The 24,606-nt window shown below is 41.6% G+C and overlaps 1 protein-coding gene across 7 annotated transcripts in view; it reads right to left on the bottom strand.

The window, feature by feature from the left end:
- The window catches only part of RNF19A (ring finger protein 19A, RBR E3 ubiquitin protein ligase), a 94,074-nt gene that overhangs the window by 31,801 nt on the left and 37,667 nt on the right, over positions 1-24,606 (bottom strand). For all 7 annotated transcript variants that reach the window (XM_074944035.1, XM_074944036.1, XM_074944040.1 and 4 more), the window contains one exon: positions 9,390-10,155. In XM_074944035.1, the coding sequence (XP_074800136.1) occupies positions 9,390-9,985 (596 nt within the window). In that variant the 5' untranslated portion in view covers positions 9,986-10,155. The remainder of the gene's footprint in view (positions 1-9,389; positions 10,156-24,606) is intronic.

Below are 24,606 nucleotides of genomic sequence, written 5' to 3'. Positions count from 1 at the left end.
AGCACGTTCAGAAAAAGATGCACAGCAAATTGCTGTTTTGCTAATCCACTCAAAAAAGTTTATAGTGTTGTGTTTCAGGTTTCACAGAGAGTATGTTTCCTCTGATACTACTGTGCTGCAAAGGGGATCACTGTGACACAGCATGCATAAGATTAGAAGGATGCGGGAAAGGAAAGTGAAGCCCTTGGGCTCCTCAAGTGGCTCTGAGGAAGGGAAAAAAAGTATACATTAAACTGTTAAGGGGGGGGAAAAAATCTTCATGCTGGCATGGAAATGTTAACATTCAACATTTTCAAATGTAACTAGTGAGTTTGGTTCTCTCCATTTTTAAGGGCTATCCTGAGACACCTTAAAGGAACCTGGGTTTTCAGAGGACTGGTACCAACACCAACCTCAAATTGGGCACCCATAGTCAATAGTCTCTACTGAAAGTCTTAGTCAATGATTTTACATTTATAGAGCACTGTCAACACTTAGATACTGTGGCAATGGGCACCACAGAAAAAACAAGGAGAGCCAGAGACAGATGTTTAATTCAGAAATTAGTTCACATAGTACTGAAAAGTAGTAACATTTGAGGCTGAATATGATGGCAGGTGATTAACATTACAAAAACAACAATCGTATAAGACAGGAGGGGTAAAATTTTTAATAGCGCTTAAGTGACTTAGGAAGCTATGTCCCATTTTCAAAAGTGCCTGAGTCACTTAGGCACCTATATGATCAAGGGGCTTTGTGAAAATGTTACCCAAAGTGAATAATATTGTACCTAACTGAAATTTGTGAAGTTTACGGAGAAGATGCTATGATGAGATTGCCTACAACTGCATGTGGCCACCTGCAAGTGTTTGTAGCAAATATTCCCAATGACCAGAGACAGGACAGTAGATGGGGAGGGCTCTGAAGGGATGTCTACCCAGAAAAGAAAAATCATGGTTGACCTGTGCCAGCCAAATTGGACCTGCAGGGCTCTGGCTGCAGGACTGTTTCATGGATGTGTAGAATTCTGGAGCTTTGCGACCCTTCCACCCCACAGAGTCCTAGAGCTTGGGCTCCACCCCAAGCCAAGAATTCTATACGGCAATGAAACCACTCCGCAGCCCGAGCCCCGTGAGCCCAAGCCGGCTGGCACACATTAACCGTGGGTTTTAATTTGCTGTGCAGACATGCTCTGAGTTACTCAGAGCATTCCTTCCCAAGTGTCTGGGTGGTGAGTCTTGCTGACATGCTCAGGGTCTAACTGACCATGGAGGAGGAACACATGTACAGTGGCCCGGAATTGTGGCACATCTCACTGCAATAACTAATTTGAGAAAAATAAACCTTCAATTTTTTCTATGTACTTTGCGTGTTAATACTTTTCAGTTTGTCAAAGCACAGATCTAGAAGAGAATGCCTAGTGCTGCAGCATGTAACAGTTAAAGCATATGTTTGTTCATCTGGAGATTGTGTATTTCTTTAAGAATTTATTCTTGAAATTATTTTATCCAATACCAAAATAGCTGTGGAGCACCTAGCAGTCATTCCACTTAATTTTTAATTTACAAGCATTCAATAAAGATGTTCTTACTGTACATGAAAATGGCACACAAGTATCTGTAAAGTATTTGTATATTACACAGACACACAAAACGTATGAAATGAACATTAAGGTTGCAAAGTGTACTCAAAAGTTAGGAAGTGAAAGAATTAAGATTGCCCAGAAAACCTTAATTTGACTCCTTTGTGCACAGGTAGGTATTATGATACAGTCTTTAATTACACGATCACATACTATTTTTCCACAAGACCCATCTTACTCAGTGCACAGAATGGATGGTGCTCACTTAATGAGCAGTTATTCAATATTTTGTGTTACCTTCATAGTTCAATGTGTGGACCCTGGCCTTAATTTATTGCACACTGTTCAAACCCTGCTACGAAAGACAGAATTAAGTTCCTCATGGGCTTTTCTGTGGTGCCTATTACTATAGTATGAGTGCCTCACAAACACCAATCAATTTATCTTCACAATACACAAGAGGTGAAGGGGTGATATTATCCACATTTTACAGATGGGGAATGGAGGCAAAGAGATTAAGGTCAAGACATCCACTAAATTTGGATGCCCAATTTGAGACTCCCAGGGCCTGAATTTTCAGAGTATTTAGCATTAAATAGTATTTAATTTGCTCAAAGCACAGCTCCCACTGATTTTAGCTTTAGCTTTGAGTGCTCACCACTTCTGCAAATCAGACCCTGGGGTATCAACTTGGGCACCAAAAAATGAGGAACATACCATTAGTGACCACCTGTAAAAAAGGATGGTTTAAGTGATTTGCCCAGCATCTCATAGAAAGTCTAGCAGTGGCAGGGATTCAGCTAAAACCCCTCACTTCATTCACTACACATCTTCCAACTTTTTCAACAAATGAGGCAGGAGTCCAACAGACAACACACTTTATTACACAACCCTGATCCATCCCCAGAGCAGGTCCATCCTGCACTGAATGCAGCACACTGAATGTGGAAAAAAAATAGTCTTTAATTATATGATCACTTACTATCATAACCCATTAATTCTGGCATTTCCGAACTTTTGAGTGCTTTACAATGCAACCTTAATAATGTTCTTTTAACAGTTTATTGTGCAAAATTTCCCAATTTAAAAAAAAAAGCAAACTGAAAAAACAAATTCCATCATCTAGCATTATACTGCCACCCACTCGAGCCATCAGCAAGACTGGAGCCACTGCCTAGATCTCTGTCACTTGAGCTGACTAACTGATAGCAATAATAGGCTGCCATTCTGCAAGTGGACCAGCACTAGAGGGCAAGGGTGCACCGTTGGCTTCGCAGATATCTGCGGACATCAGAAAAAGGCTGAAATCTCTGGTCCCATTTCAGGCTCTGAATGGGAGTGTACTCTTCTAGTGGGCAGACCTCTTCTCTGCTTCTTCCCCCCAAGCTTGAACCCTTTGCCCTGCCCCAACCCTCTCTTACAGCTCCCACCCACCACGGCTCCTTATCTCAGTCCTGTTTTCCTTCTCTAGTCAATCTCCATCTCCATTCCTCCGGCTTCTCATCCCAATCCCTTTGTCCAATCAGTCCCACTCTTCCATTCTGGATTTGCTGTATAAGTCCCAGTGTCCCCCTCACGCCCAGTTTCTCCTCTTCCCTACATCCGTCCCCAGCTTCCCCCCACCCCTTCTCAAGTCTTTGTGGATCTGTCTCTCTTGTCCTCGCTCCCCTGCAATTGGCCCCCAGGCCTAGTCTCCCTTTTAGTTCCCTCATCCAATCTCGGTCTTCTGCCCACACCCTCTCCTTGGTTCACAGATTCCAAGGCCAGAAGGGACCTCTCTGGATCATCTAGTCCGACCTCCTGGATAACACAGGCCATAGGACTTTCTTGATCAGTTCCTTGTCCCAATCCCCCCACTTCCAGCCTTCTTCTCCCAGTCCCTGCTCAGACAATCCCATTCTCTCCCTGCACCCCATCTCATTGTCAGAACTGCCTTCTGTTCCCTCTCACACACTCATTCCTACCTTCAGTCTCCTTCTCCAGCCAGTCCCAGTCTTGCCCTTTCTCCCAGCTCTTCATCCAATCTGTGCTGCTCCCCAAGCTCCCACCCAATTTTCCTCCCTGGCTCCCCAATCCCAGTTTTCCTGATTCCCAGTCTCCTTGCCCAATCAGTTCTCCTCTCACCTGCCGGCTCACAGTCCCAGCCTCCCCACCCAGTCAGTCCCAATTTCTCTCCCTACCTCCAGCCCCAGTCTCACCAGACTCCTTTTCCAAATCTAGTCTTTACCGCTACACTGGTCCACCTTGTTTCTCCTCTGCATTTCACTGGGGCTGCTTACTCCTCCTGCTGCCTGGGGGCCACCAAAGTGGAGGAGGTCCACCACTGAGACAACAGGAAAGTCAGGTCCAGTGCCTGGACCTTATCCCTGCCCAGAGCAGCTGGGAGCAACCATTTCAAGGAAGTCTGCTGCCCTGGGCCGTAGCATGTTCAGTTGCTGTGTGGGGATGGCACAAGTGCCATCTGGTTAGCACAAGATGAGCGATGCTGGACCATGTAAGGATGCAATCTTCGGAGATTTTAGCAGTTAAACTCTAGAACGTATCTACAGAGCATGTGTAAAATGCAATTTTTAAAAGGATGACTTAGCCAAAATTTGGGAGATTTTTACTTGGATAGCAAAAGGCACATCTCTAACACAAAAGGTCACCCTGCCCCCCTTCTGTCAAATATCAAGTTCCTGCTCCAAAGCATGGGGGATATTAAGAGATTCTGAAAGAAAAGGTCACCAGATTTTTTCCTCAGAAATGGCTGAACTGTTTTGGCTGATATTTTCTACAAATATTCTACCAGAGGCAGACACCCAGCATGGAAAGTTCTTTCCCAAATGGTGGAAGTTTGATAAAGTTATAAACCACTGAAAACAGGATCTTATAATGAAAATTGTCAGGCAAACCTAACAGGTAGGGCTACTAGCACAACCTATAAAACACACAAACTTAGGTAGGCTCAAAAGATAGTTTTTTAATAAGAATAAAGTATTAGAAAAACATATGAAAACATTCAGCACTACAAAAAGCGTATGTGCCAAAGTACTGTAAATTTGTCTGACTAGTTATGTTTCATCCTAATTTTGTTTATACTGATGTGTTCCTAAGAGACAGTGTGAACACCCTTAATGTTTGTGTTTTCAAATGGCACTTCTCAATTAAAATTTATGGTTTTTTTTTTTAATAAAACTCACTGTTGATACAAATTTAAAGTGACAGAATTAATTAGAAACTCCAAATGGAAAATACCCCGATTAAATTTGCAAACCAAGTATGTTTTTCTAAAATATACTTAAATTCCAAAATTAGGTTGTTTATTAAAAGAGTTTATACAGAATGTAACAAAAGTTTTTGTAACACTAAAAAATGAAAACAGTTTGTCTGGATGTACACATTCTCCTACAACCATAACACCATGGTAGTGCAGGATAACAAAAATGTGAAGCTACTCTATTCTTTCTTCATACTGAGTGAAGTACAGAATATAAAGTAATAGGTATCAGATTTTACAATTTTTTGTTTTAATTTGTTAAGTTTTTATCATGCAAGCAAATTTTAAATCAATGATTGTACTTAATTGAAAAAAATAAGATACAAGCAGAGAAGAAACTCCCTAACTTGCAGTAGTGACTGAGAAACTATTACAAAACTGGACAATTAAAAGGGGAAGGAATGAAGGGGACGAAACAAAAAAGCAAGATCTTTTAAAAGAAACTTGCCTACCCTAAGAATTTTTTGTAAAACTTCCAACTACTGGGAGCTCTGGTATAAATAAGGCTCCTATAGCTAGATCCATTTACCACTGTATCTACAAAACCTACTTTTCAACAGATTTAAACCAACAATGGATTATAAGAGTTGATGAAGACCTGCCTACCCTAGGATTCTGATTTTACAAACATTTATACATGTGCTTAGCTTTAAGCACATACTGACAGGTTTCAGAGTAGCAGCTGTGTTAGTCTGTATTCGCAAAAAGAAAAGGAGTCCTTGTGGCACCTTAGAGACTAACCAATTTATTTGAGCATAAGTGAAGTGAGCTGTAGCTCACGAAAGCTTATGCTCAAATAAATTGGTTAGTCTCTAAGGTGCCACAAGTACTCCTTTTCTTTTTAAGCACATAAGAATTCCTATTCAAGTCATTGGCACTACCCACACATTTAAATTTAAGCATACACATAAATATTTGCAGGATCAGGGCCTAGAATTCCTACCAGAGGAATTTTTTGGCAACATTTTATATTCACTTATGGTATGTCCTATTTTACTTATTTTGTCATCTTACTATTTGTTATCCTCATCCTTCCTTGCTCCTTCCTGCACCCTTCTTCCCCTCCTGTTTATAAGCCCAGAATGTTGTGCCATTTAGACTTTAAATTATAGCTCTTTGGGTCAATGAAAATGTCTTTGCCCTGTGAGGTACCTACAGCATTTTACAAGAAGTGCTCAATAAATAAATTTTGTGAATTAGCAAATCAATCAAGGATACATCACAAAATGAGATCATTTGATAAGAAAAGCCCTGCTGAACTTTAATTATTTATGATAATGCTCCACAGTACACGAGCACGTATACTGAAGTACTATTAGTCCAACACACTCACTGCAGTTCTGTTTCTGCTCTTAAATCTTTGTTCAAAATCCAGGCAAAACTGTGTGCAAATTATTGGTATGGATTAGTGCAAATGCAAATTAGCAAAGTTATACAATACTTCATTCTACTGAGGAAACAGCAATCTGAAAATTCATAGCGAGAGGTACTTCTCCATACATAAACTATTAAATACTTTCTGTCCCTATACCACGGTATTAAAAGCAGACTTCTTGTCTTTGGCCTCAAGGCTCTGTACAAATCTGCCCCTCCCTTCTTCTATTCAATTCATCATGTCACCCATACTTCCTTCACTTTATCAACTATACCATGTCTTGTCCACCCATTTGTTAGCTTCTTCCATGCATGGAATTTGTCCTCTAGAATGACCTGTAAAGCCATTACCTCTTCTCCTTCTAATCCCTTTTCGATGGTCACTTTTATCAGGAGGCCTACAAGAAATCAAGTAACTGATGGTGGCCTGGCTGAGCATCAGTTGAGGATAGCCGTTTTGTTTTATTTTTAAAATGACACTATTTGGAACCATGTGAACACATAACTGCATGATTCTATTTTTATTACCCTCTGCCAGCCTTCCTCCCTTTCTTTCTTCTCATCACACTTGTGTTCTGACGCATATTAGATTGTAAACTCTGAGACAGAGACTGTCTCCTACAATGTGTTTTTAGTACGCCCAGTACACTTTGGACCACAATCATGGTTGGAACTTCCACACACTACTGTAATACAAGTAATACTAATTCTAGTAGCAATTATGAGCCTCTGAAGTAACCATCTTGCTGACTAATTAAATTATCGGAGACACCAGTTGTATAGAAGGTAAAGGGGTGGAATACCAATTTCAAGGTCATCTTCAGAACTTGTTTAATATTTAAACCGGGGCGGGCAAACATTTTGGCCTGAGGGCTGCACTGGGTTTCTGAAATTGTATGGAGGGCTGGTTAGTGGAGGCTGTGCCTCCCTGAACAGCCAGGTATGGCCTGGCCCCCGCCCCCTTTCTGACCCCCCTGCTTCTTGCCCCCTGACGGTTCCCCCCCCCCAGGACTCCTGCCCCATCCAACCCACCCTGTTCCCTGATGGCCCCCTGGGGATCCCGGCCCCATCCACACCCCCCCCCCGCTCTCTATCCCCTGACCGCCTCCAGACTCCCCGCCCCTAACTGACCCCCACTGCCCCATCCACCCCACCCTCCTTCCTGACTGCCCCCTCCCCGAACCCCTGCCCCATCCATCCACCCCTTCTCCCAGACTGCCCCGGGACCCCCACCCCAACTGCCCCCCGCTGCCCCATCCAACCCCCCCCTTGACTGCCCCCCCGGGACCCCTGCCCCCATTCAAACCCCCTGTTCCCTGCCCTCTGACTGCCCTGACCCCTATCCACAACCCGGCCCCTGACCGCCCCCCAAACTCCCCTGCCCTCTATCCAACCCCCCCACTCCCTGCCCCCTTAACGCAGGGTCAGGCTACGGCTCTGCAGCTGCGCTGCCCCAGGAGCTCACCGCCTTGCCACCCAGAGCATTGCACTGGTGGCGCAGTGAGCTGAGGCTGTGGGGGAGACGGAACAGTGGGGGAGGGGCCAGGGGCTAGCCTCCTGGGCCAGGAGCTCAGGGGCCAGGCAGGACGGTCCCGTGGGCCGGATGTGGCCTGTGGGCCGTAGTTCGCCCACCTCTGATTTAAACAATAGATTCAAAGTTTAGGCAAACTTCTTCTGGTACTAAACAGGATCAAACTGGAGGGAGTGAGGGCCCGGGCTGTGGTGCGAGCTCTGGGGTGGGGCCAGAGATGAGGGGCTTGGGGTGCAGGAAGGGGCTCAGGGCTCCAGTGGTGGTGCAAACTCTGGAGTGGGGCCAGGGATGAAGGGTTTGGCTCAGGGCTGGGGGCGAGAGCTCCGACTGGGGATGCCAGGGATGAGAGGTTTGGAGTGCAGGGAGGGGCTCAGGGCTGGGGCCAAGAGGTTTGGATTGCAGGAGGGGGCGTGGGTTCTGCAAGGGAGTTCCCAGCTGGGGCAGGAGGTTGGGGCACAGGAGGGGGTGAGGGATACAGGCTCTGGGTGGTGCTTATCTAAGGCGACTCCCGGAAGCGGCTGGTATATCCCTGCAACCACTAGTCGCAGGGGTGTCCAGGAGGCTCCACGCACTACCCTCGCCCACAGATTCCCAGCCATTGGGAGCTGCGGAGCTGGCGCTTGGTGTGGGGACAGTGCACAGAGCCTCCCTGGCCAGCGCTGTGCCTAGCGGCCGCAGGGACATCTGAGCCGCTTCAGGGAGCTGCAGAGGCAGGGAGCTTCCCTTAGCCCTGATGAACTGCTGACCAGACTTTTAAGAGCAGTGAGGGTCCCTTTTTGAGCAGGTGTTCCAGTCGAAAACTGGATGCCTGGCAACCCGAACAACAGCGGGTATATCTCACAACCAGCAGCAAGTGGACTGTTGTCTGCAGGTGAAGAGAACTAGAATTAAAAAGACTTTTCAAGCAGATTTCTCAGGGTGTTTTTCTTTTATATTAGATATCAATAATGCTTTTTAGCTTATATTTAACCTCAGTAAATTAATTTGCTGGACGTACTTACTGTAACTTGTAAAAAAATACTATAACCATTTGATCTCACTACCACAACAAATGAATTATCACAATTTTACAGTCACCCTTCACCACAATATCTGAGTGTCTTACACATAAAATCAAAAGCAATAGCAATGTCCCTAGTGTACCTGATAGAGTCTCTAGCACGTCTCCCTTTCTGGGGTCAGAACTCTGGTTGGAATAGGGTTTTTTTGGAAGGTTTTTTTGTTTGTTTTGCTTTATTTTATTTTTTTTAAAGGAATTCTGCTTCCCCCCCAGCTACTGGCACTTGAAGTGCCAGTGCTTTAAGGCACAACATTTCATCCTTCCTTTTAAATAGCCTTACACTTAGTACTTGGGGCTCCATGCATCTATCTTACCTATTTTGTCACCTGATTTGCTTTATATACCTTATTCACAAACTAGAACAATCTGTTTCCACAATTTTCTTGGTTAGAGGATAAAACATTTTGTCAACAATAATGTGGAAATGATTACAAACATTAGAATTACTCTAATTTACTTGTTACAAATTCAAACAATAATGTAGAGAGATGACAGGGGAGATTTGGTGACAGTGATTTTACTAGTTAGAGAAGTTCAATATGCCCCACTGGATCAGATGGGAAAAGAAAGGGATGGGGGGGGGTGGGGAGGGAAGCACTCTTACCCACAGTCTGGAGCTGGGCACCATCTACAATCCGGGTCTGCAACTAGCCACCGTCTAAGCATAAATTCTTCATATTTTTCCATCAAGATGTCATCATTTAATATCAAACGAATATCATGGGGATTAAATCGTTCAGAGCATTCTGGGCAGCTGATATTAACTCTGCTCTCAGAGATTTCTATCCGGAGATACTGACGTAAGCAATCCACACAAGACCTATGGTGACAAGTCATTATTTCTGGGAACCTGTCCTTAGAGTACCGCAAAAGGCACAAGGGACACTCCATGAAGTCGCCACTCGGTTTGCTGCTAGAGGTGGCTCCACTGTCTGAAGAGGTATACGTGGAGAAAATGGAGTTCTTGTCTGTACACATTTCCGAATGTATACTTTCAATACTTGCAATTCCATCCACCCCTCCATTTAAATCCCTGGATTTGCGTTTTGTGTCCTTTTTCCTCCGAAAGATAGAGGCCAATGAAATTCTTCTTTTCTTTGGTGCCTTTTTAACTGAAGGCAAACTCACCGAGGAGGCAGAAGACTGCAGGTCCCGATCAGAACCCATTTGCCGATGCAAACTCATTTCTAGAACATTCATCAGAAGTGTATTGAAGTTAACATGTAACCCTAATCATTTTTAAGGCTCAATTCAATATGAGAGGACATATGCTAAGTCATGTTGTCGGGTAATCGCTACTGGACAGACAGTCTTCATGCAGAAACTTCTTCACACGCATTTATTTCCTGCCAACTCTTCATAGAAATTATCTGAATGGGGGGGGGGGGGGAGAGGAGCAAGGGAAGGAGTGGGGGGAAAAAGGACAGGTTAGAATCATATTCATTCAGTCCCTTTGCTAATTCTTAAAAAAAAAAAAAAAAAAAAAAAAAAAAAGCGTAGTACCTGAGCACCGTATTTCTCATATTATACATATTACTGCTAACTCTTCCTCCTCTCCCACCAACAGCTTTACCTGTCTGTTTGATTCATTAATCTGCTGCACCTTTGTCATTTACCAAGGTTGTAAGTTGTCTTTTTACTACACTGTGCTGAGAATAAAACAATAGGGCAACAGCTCCTGTAGGAACTACTGTAATACAAGTAATGATAAAACAACAATGGAAAATAAAATATAAGCAGCTCTTCCAATCAGAAGTATAGGATAATCAGTGGATTTATAGTGTTTAACCTATTAAGGTTACAATACTACTACTACTAATAATAATATTAAGGGGAAAATGAGAGGTGTTTCCTGGAAGATGTCAATGTCATATAATTGGATGTACTGGCTTGCTCCGGTGTACTGTGGACTACCACATTGCTGGCCTTTATATTTTGTTTCTCAATGTTTCAAACTTTACCTCAATATGGAAAAGGAGGACTGCAACTGGTTTTCAATGTGTCATACTGAAGTTAACTGCAGAAACAAATAGGAAGGAGGAGGAGGGATTTATAGGGTTTACATAATGTGATATATTACAAATTCTATTTTTTTATACATGTTGGTAGATGGGAGACTTAGGAATCTGTTAAGTGTCGGCATATTGAGCAGGAGACCTTGAGCCAATGGCATATAACAAAATTTGTATCCTAGATATAGGACCAGCCAGTGATTGAACAGTAACTAAGTGCATGTCTAGAGACCCTTCCCACAACAGCCAAATCAGCAACACCTAGAACACAAAGTCAAGCAGGGGAGGTTTCAAAAGAAGATTGACTAGCAATGGAAACGTCAACCCACTGATCTCTCCGAGAGGAAGATCTGATGCCATGTATGTGCAACAAAAAACAGTAAATCAAGATATAAATATGGTCATATCAGGATAGGCTAGTGCACATATTTGGGGAGGTCATTCTCATCTTTGTTTAAAACCAATACAAAACAAAAACAAAGGAAATCAAAAATCCACACCCTAAAAACAACCTCTCAAACAGCTGTAAACCTGCAGCCAAGAGGATAATTAAAACACAGCCACTAACACAGCACACAGCGATTACTGTGAGGAGAATCTAATGTCTCACTTCCCACCACATTTTACATTTTTAGTATTTATAAGCATTTTCTATTTCCATTTTATTGACATTTCAATTTTGTAAGCCAATACCTGACGATTTCATCATATGACTGCTATGCTGTGAAAATACTGAAGAGTCATGAAATGACAGCTGGTTTCACTAACACCGAGAACCATGGTTAGGCGCTTTTAAGAGTATTTCTTTCAAAGTTGGTATATTTCAAGTCCTGTATTTATGGGACTGTGAAATAAAATGTTCATATTCATCATGCATAATTCATGCAAACAAATTCTGCAGTCACAATATACATAAACAATATATACTAAATGGAACAAAGTATTTAAACTACTGTATTATGCTCTGACAAACTGATTCACCAAGAACAGATTACTGAGATCTTACAGTAACTTCATTATCCCTCTGCTGCAACATCATTAGCATTTACATGTAGGATGCAAGTATAGAAAATCTAGGAGTCATCTCCATAGCAACTTTGCTGCCAGAATGTGTAAAGGAAGGCCTACTTTTAAAAACCTGCAGCTTCATACTATTATTTGCATTTCCAGTTAACAGTTCAGTCACACTCAAACTGATGTTCTCTCTTGCAAATTGGAGAAGGCTGCAAGGCCTTGGGAATGAGGAATTTCGCAAGCAAAATCCATTCAGTATTGTTAAAACATGTTTTTTCTCTTTCACTGATGGGATGCTTAGGGTTGCTAGGTGCCTGGTTTTCAACCAGAAAGTCTGGTCGAAAAGGGGACCTGGCAGTGTCCTGTCAGATGTACTGATTGGACACCAAAAGGCTGGTTACCATGGGGTGGGTGGAGGCGACGGGTCATTAACCTGTGCCAGCTCCTGCCCAGGCAGGGCCCCCTCCTACCTGCTGGAAGGCTCCTTGTCAGAGAGCAGCAGCTCCCATCCCAGCCCCCGGGGGAGGGGGAGAAGAGGGAGAGTGGAGATGATCCAGTGAGCGACAAGGGAGGGGAGAGAGGAGTGAGGGACAGGGGCAGGGCCTCAGGGGTCCGGTTACCACCTAGGGATGCATTATGCTGTAGACTGTATCTGAAGTAAAATATTTAAAATGCTATAATAAGTAAATTAAAAACAAGCTTCTATTTCAGAGCATCATGCACAATAGTACTAAATTCATAGATGAATTCTAAAAAAGCTATATTGTTCCTGGTTGAATGATGACTGTTCTCTTGTATCGTGCCTCACTTCACAGTGGTTAAAATTACTATTACATCTGTAATAAGTTGTTACCTCACAAACCGAATTTCTCTAATATCCTGGGAACAACACGGCTACAACACTGCATATTACATATATTGACATGTATGATTTAACTTGACTGAGGGTAAAAAAAAAAAAAAAAAAAAAACTGTTAGGATCCAAAATACTGTATCTCCTGAAGCAAATGAAGGTTCATTTGTCAGAGGCACTGCTGTTAAGTAATTGTGTACTAAATCCATAAACTAAGTGAAAACAAAATGCTTGTAGAATTCTCCTACTCATAAAACAAGTTTACAGAGCTTCAATAACTAATATTTTTCCACTTTATAAAGGAAAATGAGACTTCGTGTCAACATGCTGTATCATTCCATTTTTATGGTACATGGAATATAATTATTGTATTATACACCAACTAATTCTTTGCTACTCATTTTTATCAAATTCTGCATGCCAAAAAGTAAACTGAAAAGTAGAGAACTTATTTCAGTTCACTGAAATTCCTCAGAAATGGAATTCCATCACCAGCGCCAAAAAAGGCAGTGCAAAGCAATTCGATGGAATGTCTGTAAAACTGGGGATAAATTAAAAAAATGATGATATTGCTGTTAATTTTTCAAACAGTATCAAAACAAAATGACAATAGTTCTAGGCGGAGGTCTAATCCGGACTACAAACACACAAGTCTGTAGGAAGTAATCCAACGTTAAATAATATACGTATATTTCTAAATTGGACAAATTCTAGCAGAGCCACATGGAATAAAATATACATTGTGTTAAAATGTAACTAGAGAGCCAAATTTTAAAAGGCAGCTCTTTGACCTAAAGAGCAAAATTCTGGGGTTACTCATCTGGATTTGGCAAATCAATAAATATGAATCCAAAACAACACCTTCAGAAAATTATTTTATTTACTTTTACAACCATTAAAGTTTCAGAGTAACAGCCGTGTTAGTCTGTATTCGCAAAAAGAAAAGGAGGACTTGTGGCACCTTAGAAGTGAGCTGTAGCTCACGAAAGCTTATGCTCAAATAAATTGGTTAGTCTCTAAGGTGCCACAAGTCCTCTTTTTCTTTTAACCATTAAAGTGAGGAAATGGATTTGCTAAAATACAAGCATGCAAGGATGTATAATGGTTCCATACCAATGATTAATGTCGCGCTGGCAGAGCCAATGCAGGACGGTGTACAGTTCGGGAACCCGGACCAGTGGATCCAGTGAATGAGGAGCCTTCTTCTCACACTCTTGAGCCTTGGAATGCACCCCTCCGCCATGGCCAGAATTCATGGACAATGCAGCCTCTTTCTTGGATCTGGAGGAACACTTACTACCATGCTTATGCACATTCTTCTGGGTTTCATGGCTAGGCCCCAGCATGGTATCCATAGCTAAGGCGAAGTTTTTGTCATGGATATTTTTAGTAAAAGTCACGGAGAAGTCACGGACAATAATGAAAAATTAACAGAAGCCCGTGACTTGTCCTTGACTTTTACTAAAAATATCCATGACAAAATGGGTAGCCTGGGCAGCTGGAGGGGGAGAGCGGGGCTGGGAGCTCCAGGGTCACCCTCCACCGGCGGCTCCAAGCTTCGGGGGTCCCCCGGCCTCCCGCTGCAGCTGGGAGCAGCAAGGGCCCCTCTTGCCACCTGTGGTGGCTGGGAGTGGCAGGTATTTCCCCTGCTGCCCAGGGTGCCTGGGATCCCCCCCGCCACCCCTTTCTGCCGGGAGCTGTGGGGATTCCCCCCTGCCGCCTGTGGTGGCCTGGAGCAGCAACGGGGAGCTGCAGGGCTCCCCCCGCCATCCACAGTGGCTGGGAGCTGCAGGGGTATTCCGCAGCTCCCTGCCTCCACAGGTGGCATGGGACCCCACAACTCCCAGCCAGTGCTGGATGAAGTAACGGAGGTCTTTGGATTCCATGATTTCCATGACCTCCGTGATTAAATTGCAGCCTTATCCATAGCGCTGGTACCGACAGATCTGGACTGAGACTCTGCGATAGGAAGCTCCTGGACCGTTCAGGTCAGTGTACATGATGTACTGCTCAGGATCGGACTATGGCCCCATATGAGGTGCGTCTTAAGCCATAGGGCCTGGCCTTCCTGGGTGCAGGCAGGGAAGGAGAGGCAGATACCGCACCTGGATGTGATGTGGGCTTCCTCCAAGCAGTACAGGATTGTCATTGAATGAAAACAAGCAAAGGAAAGAAGTGCCGACCTTGAATCCTGGTGTCTTTGGCATAATCCAGTGCCCAGACACAGGTGCGGGGGGTGGGGGTGAGGGGGCAGGGTTGGTCGAAAACCACCGAAGCAGTGTCCCAAAATCCTTGATCCTAGAAAGATTACTATGAGCACTAAAACTACTACTAAAAATCAGTCAAATCTGAACTATATACAAGAATAAAAAAGCAGTTTTTCTGGAAAGTGCGTCATGAAGGACGAGAGAAAAAGGAAGAAGCTCTGACGCGGATCTTGGGTGGTGTGAAGGAAGTGAAGACATGGTCGATCTGTTCCACCCTTTATGGTCTCGGGTAAAACCACAAGGCAATGCCAGGGTGCATGTGCAGACACTATTACGTGGAAATGCTCTGGCTCTGGGAACCTGGCACATGCGCACATCTCTCAGTGGAATACTATAGGGACCATGTCTCAAAGAAGCAACATTTATTCTTGTTTCTGTTACGGGAACACTGTCAATGTGACATCTGGTGAAAAGAATTTTCACATACTACACTTGCTTGAGTTCCCCTGCCAATTTTTATGGTTTTACAATCATACTTTCTCTCTCTCCTGTTAACGAATTTAAGACCCACACAGAAGACAGGGGAAACTAATGATAGTGCAACTGACCAAATACTAATCGAATGCACAAAACAAACAACCTGACAAAACCAAACTCTTTTTGGCTAATGTTTCCCTTATAGTAATCTTTGGTGTTGAAAGCAACAGTAATATATACCAAAGTGTTATCTTCAGGCACAAGTATGAAACAAATCAGTTATAGTCAAAAAACAACATTAATTTATGGTGATAAACTTGTTGGAAATAAACTCTCTTAAAAGTACAGTAACTAAGAAGAAGAATATAAGCCTCCCTCCCTTCCTTTCTCTAGAGAGGAAAGAACGTGAATTACAAGATTTTTTGCCAATTTCAACAGATATGCAAATCAAGAAATAGCAGCTGTGGTGATTCATCAACTGCACTTTTTATAAGCAAAGTTTTTCCCATGTTCTAATAAATGTTCTCTTTCAGTTTGGTGTTCTCTTTGCATGGGATATATCAAACATTCACTCTCCAGCAAGACCAATTCCTAAGAGACTTTGCCTCGTTTTTGGAATACAGAAGTTGCCACTTATTTAAAGGCAACCTACAATTATCCTATACCAGATTCAAAACTGAAAGACAGAGTTAGCCATTCTCTCTTTTGTAGTAGATGTGGTTTTTATTATTAGTTACAAAGTTTTAAAAAGAATAGACAACACATGAGTAGCCATTACAGAAGAGAGGGTATAAAGACTAGCTTCACTGTGATAACTTAACTAATCATGGTCAGATCCCCACAAAATAGCACAAGACTTAGCAGAGCAAATGTGAAATACAATGAAAAACAAAAAACTAAAAGCTCAGCTCGCAGTGGCAGGTCCTGCCCCATGGGGATGGGGATTTTTCCCCACTCCTGAGCATTATAGTTATTCTGACCTAATTTCCTAGTGTGGACCGGGTCTAAGTTAATAACATTCCTGCTAACATTTTCCAAGTTACTGTGAGCTTTAAACACTGTTGCCAGCCCTGCAGGCGAAGGGGGGTGAGGAGAGGGAGAAAGGAAGGAAGATCACCCCAAGACAGATATTTCACCCTCATTGCCAGAGGTGCAAGTTGATGTTGTTGCACAGATTAACTGGCCAAGAAACTCGCCTGATTTACTGGGGGGAGGAGGAGGAATCAATATTATTAGTCCAGTGAGCTCCTTAGCCAGCTCTTTTAAAACTCTTGGATGCAAGTTACCTGGACTTCCGGATTTAAAAATGTCTAACATCAGTAGCTGTTTAACATTCTCATGAGTTTCTACTGGAATGGAAAGAGTGTTATTATCGGACTACCTCTACTGGCTTTCTCCCAGATTAATGAGAAAAATGGTACGATCTATGGAAAGATACAGCAAAATGGGTATATTCTTCTAGCTAGAAGAACGCCTCAAAGATTATCTAAAAAAAGATTTACTTGCCAAGACTAGAGCTTAGTCCTCAGGTTTCTACTGCAACATTTGGGATCATTATTGGGGGGGTGGGATAGCTGAGTGGTTTGAGCATTAGCCTGGTAAACCCATGGTTGAGAGTTCAATCCTTGAGGGGGCCATTTAGGGATCTGGGGCAAAAATTGGGGATTGCTCCTGCTTTGAGCAGGGGGTTGGACTAGATGATCTCCTGAGGTCCCTTCCAACCCTGATATTCTATGATTGATTAAATAAATGCATAAGAAGCATTCCTCATAAGTGGTGATGTTTAATTTTTTTCCTCAGGGAAACAAACTATAGAGGCAGAGCAATTTTGGTTAAATATGATTAAATCTATTTAAACCGAGGAAAAGATTGAATATAATTCTTACTTTTCCTTTTTTAAAAGGACACAATATTGTTTTATTTTAATTTTTTTTCTTAGTAACAGTCTCTTCAAGCAATTTACATGCTTTTCTACCCTACTCACTTTTGACCTTTTCCATTCTACATCATTTCCAGTCTTTTGACTAGAACAGAAATTAATCTAACATTTGTTTTGTTAAGACTTCAACTTACATAGCAGTATGTCATGCTGAAAAGTGTGTGCATGCACCAGTACCAATGGTATCAGCAATACTCTGGGACTAGTATGTACTTTCATTGCTGATGCTGCAGCAAAGGTGAGCAAATACATGTCTATTAAACACATATTTGAGTTTAAGGTAGTTTATGGTTTCCATTCAAATCAATTTTTAAAATAAGATCTAGAATTAGGTGTAACTCATCTTTAGGATGCATTTTTTCATTTAATGTTCCTAAGGTTAATACAAATGTGGTAAAAATAATTATTTGACTCCCCTAGCTTGAATTTGAAAATAGAGAATTTAGATAGCAATATTGGATTTTATTGAGACTATTAAAACTCAAATTTATTAAGATTCTTTAGCGGGAAAACAGACTTGAAATTAAAACACAAATACATTTATTAATTACAGAAAAGAGATTGAAAAATGCTTTTTAAAAAAATGTAACTAGTCCATTCACCCTGCAAATACAGGAATTTTTCATGTAATATATTAGGAGCTCTGTCCACTCTTGATTTAAGATGTCTCAGGTGTTGAGATCGTTCCGTTTAAAATAAGACCTCAGTGTTACACAAATTTGTATCTCATATTCACCCTAAATTTTCCTTTATTTAGTTTCACAGTATTTCTCTTAGTAATCTAAAGAATTTATGGACAAACCCTAACCGACCACTATCACCAGCAAGACATGAAATTCTTATTGTAGTATTTGGTACCGTTCTAACGTCTGCATAAGAGGGACAATATTGTTTTGGTTTAATTTTTGTCTTTATTTATAGAAGTCTCTTGGTTATTTACACACACAGGCACCAAAAAACTTTTACAAAGAGGAGTATAGAGTTAAGCTCTTATTTGTATTTAGGCTCTTAAATAAATGACCCAGTTTTCAGAAGTGGCTCCTGTTAAAGGTACTATGTATGACATGTTAGAATACCATCAAGAAATTTAAAGTTTATTTTGCCACTGACAGTCCATTTCTCCTCCGAATCCTCTCATCATCTCAGTTACTATCCTTATTGTGTAGGAGGCTGTCTGTCTGGAAAATGCTATCAACCTAAGGGTTTAAGAGTGATAAAAGAGAACTACTCCATGAAACTGCACGACTAGAATACAAATCCAACTGTAGCAATACTTTCATTAAAATGAAACAAACTGTTCCTTCCCCTCATTTGAAAAGGGAGCCAGCTTGCATCAAAGAATCACTCCAATGAAGAATCTCTTTCTTGTTTGACCTGCTTGTAGGCCAAGTTAGAACACCAAAGCAGGATTTATAGAAAATTCAGCATTTAAAACCCTAATTAACTAAGTGCAGACCACGTTAGGATGATCCAAGGAATGGAAAACTTGTCTTATGAAAGGAGACTCAAGGAGCTTGGCTTGTTTAGCCTAACTAAAAGAAGGTTGAGGGGAGATATGGTTGCTCTCTATAAATATATCAGAGAGATAAATACCGGAGAGGGAGAGGAATTATTTAAGCTCAGTACCAAGGTGGACACAAGAACAAATGGATATAAATTGGTCATCGGGAAGTTTAGACTTGAAATTAGATGAAGGTTTCTAATCATCACAGGAGTGAAGTTTTGGAATAGCCTTCCAAGGGAAGCAGTGGGGTCAAAAGATCTATCTGGCTTTAAGATTAAACTCGATAAGTTTATGGAGGAGATGGTATGATGGGATAACATGATTTTGGTAATTAACTGATCTTTAACTATTCATGGTAAATAGGCCTAATGGCCTGTGATGAGATGTTAGATGGGGTGGGATCTGAGTTACCCAGGAAAGGATTTTCTGTAGTATCTGGCTGGTGAATCTTGGCCATATGCTCAGGGTTTAGCTGATCGCCATATTTGGGGTCGGGAAGGAATTTTCCTCCAGGGCAGATTGGAACAGGCCCTGGAGGTTTTTCGCCTTCCTCTGTAGCATGGGGCCCGGGTCACTTGCTGGAGGATTCTCTGCTCCTTGAAGTCTTTAAACCATGATTTGAGGACTTCAATAGCTCAGACATAGGTGAGGTTTTTCGCAGGAGTGGGTGAGTGAGATTCTGAGCCTGCGTTGTACAGGAAGTCAGACTAGATGATCATAATGGTCCCTTCTGACCTTAGTATCTATGAATCTATGGTGCTAAGGAATTTAAATATAACCTGTCTTTTCTGAGAAGGTTCTTAGGGCACTAGGAAATCCTGAATAGAAGGAATTAGAGTTACCTACAAAAAGGACCAAAAGTTTAACTACTTCATTAATCCAGTCTTGACAAAGACCCAAAATAAGCAGAACAAAATGATAGATCTGGCAGAGGTTTTCAGTCAGTATGAAGCTTATTTTTCATTTTAGTCAAATTAAAGCTGACACTCCATTCTTTTTGCTTTTTAAACTGCTTTTGAGTTAAAGATTCTGCCTCTGAACTTTGTTCATCTGCATTTTATTCTTAACAGTAAAAAAAAATACCATGAAGTACTATGTTTATACATAGGTTGGCTGCAATTTAGCAAATAAATCAGAGTTTAGTCCCCCACAACTTCATTCACCTAACATGGAAAACAAAAACCACCTGGGAAGCCACCTGATGTGCTGAGATACCACCGAGTCTACCTGTTCTGCCAGCATGGGCCCCTTTAACCTGTCTTGCTGAGCCAGGCACGTAAAACCTCCTCTAACACACACACAGGCAGGGCCACAACCAGGCAACAGTAACAGTTCCCAGGCAGGTCCCTTCTTCATGGAAGGGGGAGAGGAGAAATGCACTTAACTCTGATCCTTTGATATCACACAATGACTCATCTGAGTTTAATGAGCAGGATTTAACATCTTGTTAGAGACCATCATTACACAAAGCTTTTTTCCTGTTTGATGAGTTACATGTCACAGATTTACAATGCAAATGCTTTCTATCACTTTATAATATGAGGTTTAGTCGAGTGAGAACAATGTAGGTAGTATCCTACAAGCATTTTACAAAACACTAAAAACATTATCAACTTAACATATAATACTTATTTTGATAATGCTAACATAAAGGTAAGCAAGACTGGTTTCCAGCATTTGTAAGGGTATGTCTTCACTACTAACGTGAAAGCACTGCTGTGGCAGCGCTTTAACATGGCTGTGTAGTCGCGGCACCAGTGCTGGGAGAGAGCTCTCCCAGCAATGTAAAAAAAAAAAAAAAAAAACCCACGCCCATGAGGGGACTAGCTCCCAGCACTGGTACACTGTCTACACTTCTACTTTACAGCGCTGAAACTTGCATTGCTCAGGGGTGTGAAAAAAAGCTTCAGTGCTGTAAAGTGGCAGCGTAGACAAGGCCTAAGTGTTCAGTTAGGCCTGGGTCTTTGGCATGACGTGGTACCTGGTCTGCCAGCATCAGAGGGCTAGGTTTGTTTAAGACGTCTCACTTTGCAAACTGTCCTGATGCAACGTCTGTGTGTGTGTGTGTGGGGGGGGTATGAACAGTAAGAATCCGGCTCAATCAGGAGCTCTTTAATGACCTGAAAACCAAAAAGGAATCATGGACCAATTGCTGAGGAGTACAAAAATAATGCACAAGCATGTAGGGACAAAACCAGAAAGGCAAAAGGTATAAAATGAATTACACCTAGCGAGGAACATAAAAAGCAATAAGAAACGATTCTGTATATACATTAGGAGCAAGAGAAAGACAAAAGGAAAAAGTAGGTCCTCTACTTATCAGAGAAGGAGAGCTAACACCACATGACATTAAAAGGCTGTGGTGTTCTATGCCTCTTTTGCTTCGGTCTTCACTAAAAAGGTTAATGGTGACCAGATACTCAACACAACAATATTAACAAGGGGGAAGGAACGTGCACAAAAACAGGGAGAGAACAGTTGAAAAAATATTTAGATAAGTTAGACATGTTCAAGTCGGCAGGGCCCAGTGAAATTCATCCCAGGGTACTTAAGGAACTAGCTAAAGCACTCATCTTTGAAAGCTCCTGGAAATCAGGTGAAGTCCCAGAGGACTGTAGAAGCGCAAGCATAGTACCAATCTTTGTTCCCATTTAAAGAGAAACTGTGGAATTATAGACCAATTATCCTAAATGTATGAAGGGGCATATGAATGCTTAGCACAGGGGTTCTCAAACTGGGGGTCGGGACCCCTCAGGGAGTCATGAGGTTATTATGTGGGGGGTCGCGAGCTGTCAGCCTCCACCCAAAGCCCCGCTTTGCCTCCAGCATTTATAATGGTGTTAAATGGGGGGGGAGGGGGGGGAAGTAGTCGCACTCAGAGGCTTGCTATGTGAAAAGGGTCACCAGTACAGTAGTTTGAGAACCACTGGTTTAGCATATCTGGCACATAAATACCTTGCAATGCTGGCTACAAAAGTGCCATGCAAACGCCTGTTCTCACTTTCAAGTCAGACTGTAAATAAGATGCGGACAACATTATCTCCCGTAAATGTAAACAAAACTTGTTTGTCTGAGCGACTGGCTGAACAAGAAGTAGGACTGAGTGGACTTGTAGGCTCTACAATTTTACATTGTTTTGTTTTTGAGTGCAGTTATGTAACAAACAAAAAAAAATCTACATTTGTAAGTTGCTCTTTCATGAGAGAGATTTCACTACAGTACTTGTATGAGGTGAACTGAAAAATACTATTTTTTATCATTTTTGCAATGCAAATATTTGTAATCAAAAATATAAAGTGAACTCTGTACATTTTGCATTCTGTGCTGTAATTTAAATCAATACATTTGAAAAGTTAGAAAAACATCCAAAATATTTAATAAATTTCAATTGGTATTTTACTAACAGCGCAATTAAAACTGCAATTAATTTTTTTAATTGCAATTAATTTTTTTTGAGTTAATCAGGAGTTAACTGTGATTAATTGACAGCCCTACAAACCAACCTAATTTTCTTTTCTCACAGGGTTATTGGCTTAGTGGAGGGGGAGAAGCAATAGCTGTGAAGTACCTTGATTATAGAAAGGCTTTTGACAGTCCCACATAACATTCTCATAAGTAAACAAGGGAAATATGGTGATGAAATTACTATAAGGTAGGTGCAAAACTGCTTGAAAGATCATACTCAAAGAGTAGTTATCAATGGTTTGCTTCAAATTGGAGGGCTAATCTACTGGGGCCCCATAGATACTTCCAATACTAGATAATATTTTCATTAATGACTTGGATAATAGAGTGGAGAGTATGCTCGTAAAATCTGCAGATGACACCAAATTAGGAGGCAAGCACTTTGGAGGTCAGAATTAGAATTCAAAACAGCCTTGACAAATGAGAGAATTGGTCTGAAATCAACAAGATGAAATTCAATAAAGTGAAAAGTACTTCACTTAGAAAGAAAAAAATGCACAACTACAAAATGGGAAATAACTGGCTAGGTAGTAGTACTGCTGAAAAGGATCTGGGGGTTACAGTGGATCACAAATTTAATATGAGTACATGATGTGATGCAGTTGCAAAAAAAGCTAATATTATGGGGTGTTTTAATTGGAGTGTCATATGTAAAGACATGGGAGGTAACTGTCCCACTGTGCTCGGCACTCAAGAGGCCTCAACTCGTGTACTATATCCAATTCTGGGCGCCACACTTTAGGAAAGATGCAACAGATTGGGAGTCTAGAGGAGAGCAACAACAACAACAAAAAAAGATAAAAGTTAAAACAACTGGCATGTTCAGCCTTGAAAAAAGACAACTGAGGGGAGACCTGCTAACACTCTTCAAATACATTAAGAACTATTATAAAAAGGACAGTGATCAGTTGTTCTTCATGAAGACGAGAAGTAGTAGCCTTAATCTGCAGCAAAGGAGATTTAGGTTAGATATTAGGAAAAACTTTCTACCTATAATAATAGTTAAGCACCAGAATAGGCCTCCAGAGGAGACTGTGGAATCCCCATCATTGGAGGTTTTTAACAACATGTTGGACAAACACCTATCAGAGATGGTGTAGGTTTACTTGATCCTGAACCTCTGTGCACTTGATGACTTCCAGGTCCCTTCCAGCCCTACATTTCTTTTATTCTGATTCCCCACCTCAGCAAACTTAGACAGCAATTTATTTCCCCACCATCACATCCTAGTATCTTTCACGACATTCAATGAATGATTAATATTAATATAATAGCTTGGTGTTTGTTTCAATGATTAGCACAGAATTAGCTCATGTTTCAAGCATTATCATGAGGCTTTAGAGTTAACAGCCCAGAGACATGAATGGAAATCATTCACACATCTCAGAGCTATTCTTTCATACTGACCACACACTGAGGAACACAATACTGTGTCAGATTTCACTTTGTATTTTGCACATTTTCTTTGCAACCATGAAAGCTAGATACTTTTTTGAAAAAACTGAAAACTTGGATACTGGACCAGAACTGGACAGTAACTGCAAAAAGAAGTTGTGCAACTATTTACATGGTTACATAGTCATATTACCCAGTGGAGAGTTGAGTACTGTTCAGTGCTTGATTTGAGCCAGTGTGACCAACTAGCACTTTCTTTCCTTTTGTCATGCTCTCAGATAAGTCAGGGGCACTGCTCTCCAGCATCTTCACCATGTAAGCAAGCACCAAGCCTTATATGGAGCACACCTTTACGTTGCTTCACATCTTCTATTGCCACAGAACATCAAGGTTCAGCAGCCAGTAAAGAAAGCAAGGGCAAGGAGGTTTAATGATCCCACTCTTCAGCAGGCAGGGTGAGTAAGGAGAAGGGAGAAAGACAGCAAAATAAAACAATGTACTATTATAAAAAATAATTACATTTATATAGTCTATCACCCTAACGGGTTGTAAAGTGCCTCATGAAATATATATTTACAGTAATACTGCAATACAGCCACTTCTGGGGGGAAAACAGCAGCCTATACACAACATATGGCACAATAGCAGGGAGAAAGGAAAATGTGAGGCGAGATCTACAGGACAGAAAAACGTTTAAGTATATTGAGCTCTATGTAAGGTGGCCCACATTACTATAGCATTTGAGGGCCTCAATCTTTTAGTTGGTCAAGCCTGCACAGCCTTACATGCAACACAATGGCACTTCTGTAACACAATAACTTTTGAACAATACATCTGATCATTTTCAAAATTTCAGGGAATGTTCTAAGGCATTAAGAGACAGAATCCTCTTGATCTTTGGAGAAACTGGAAAACCAAAATGGGGAGCACAGGGGACACATGGAGCCCCTGCCAT

This window comes from Natator depressus, chromosome 2 (assembly GCF_965152275.1).
Source record: "Natator depressus isolate rNatDep1 chromosome 2, rNatDep2.hap1, whole genome shotgun sequence".
NCBI classification, from domain to species: Eukaryota; Metazoa; Chordata; order Testudines; family Cheloniidae; genus Natator; species Natator depressus.
Note: the sequence above shows the minus strand (reverse complement) of the source record. Positions and strands in the feature narration are given on the sequence as shown.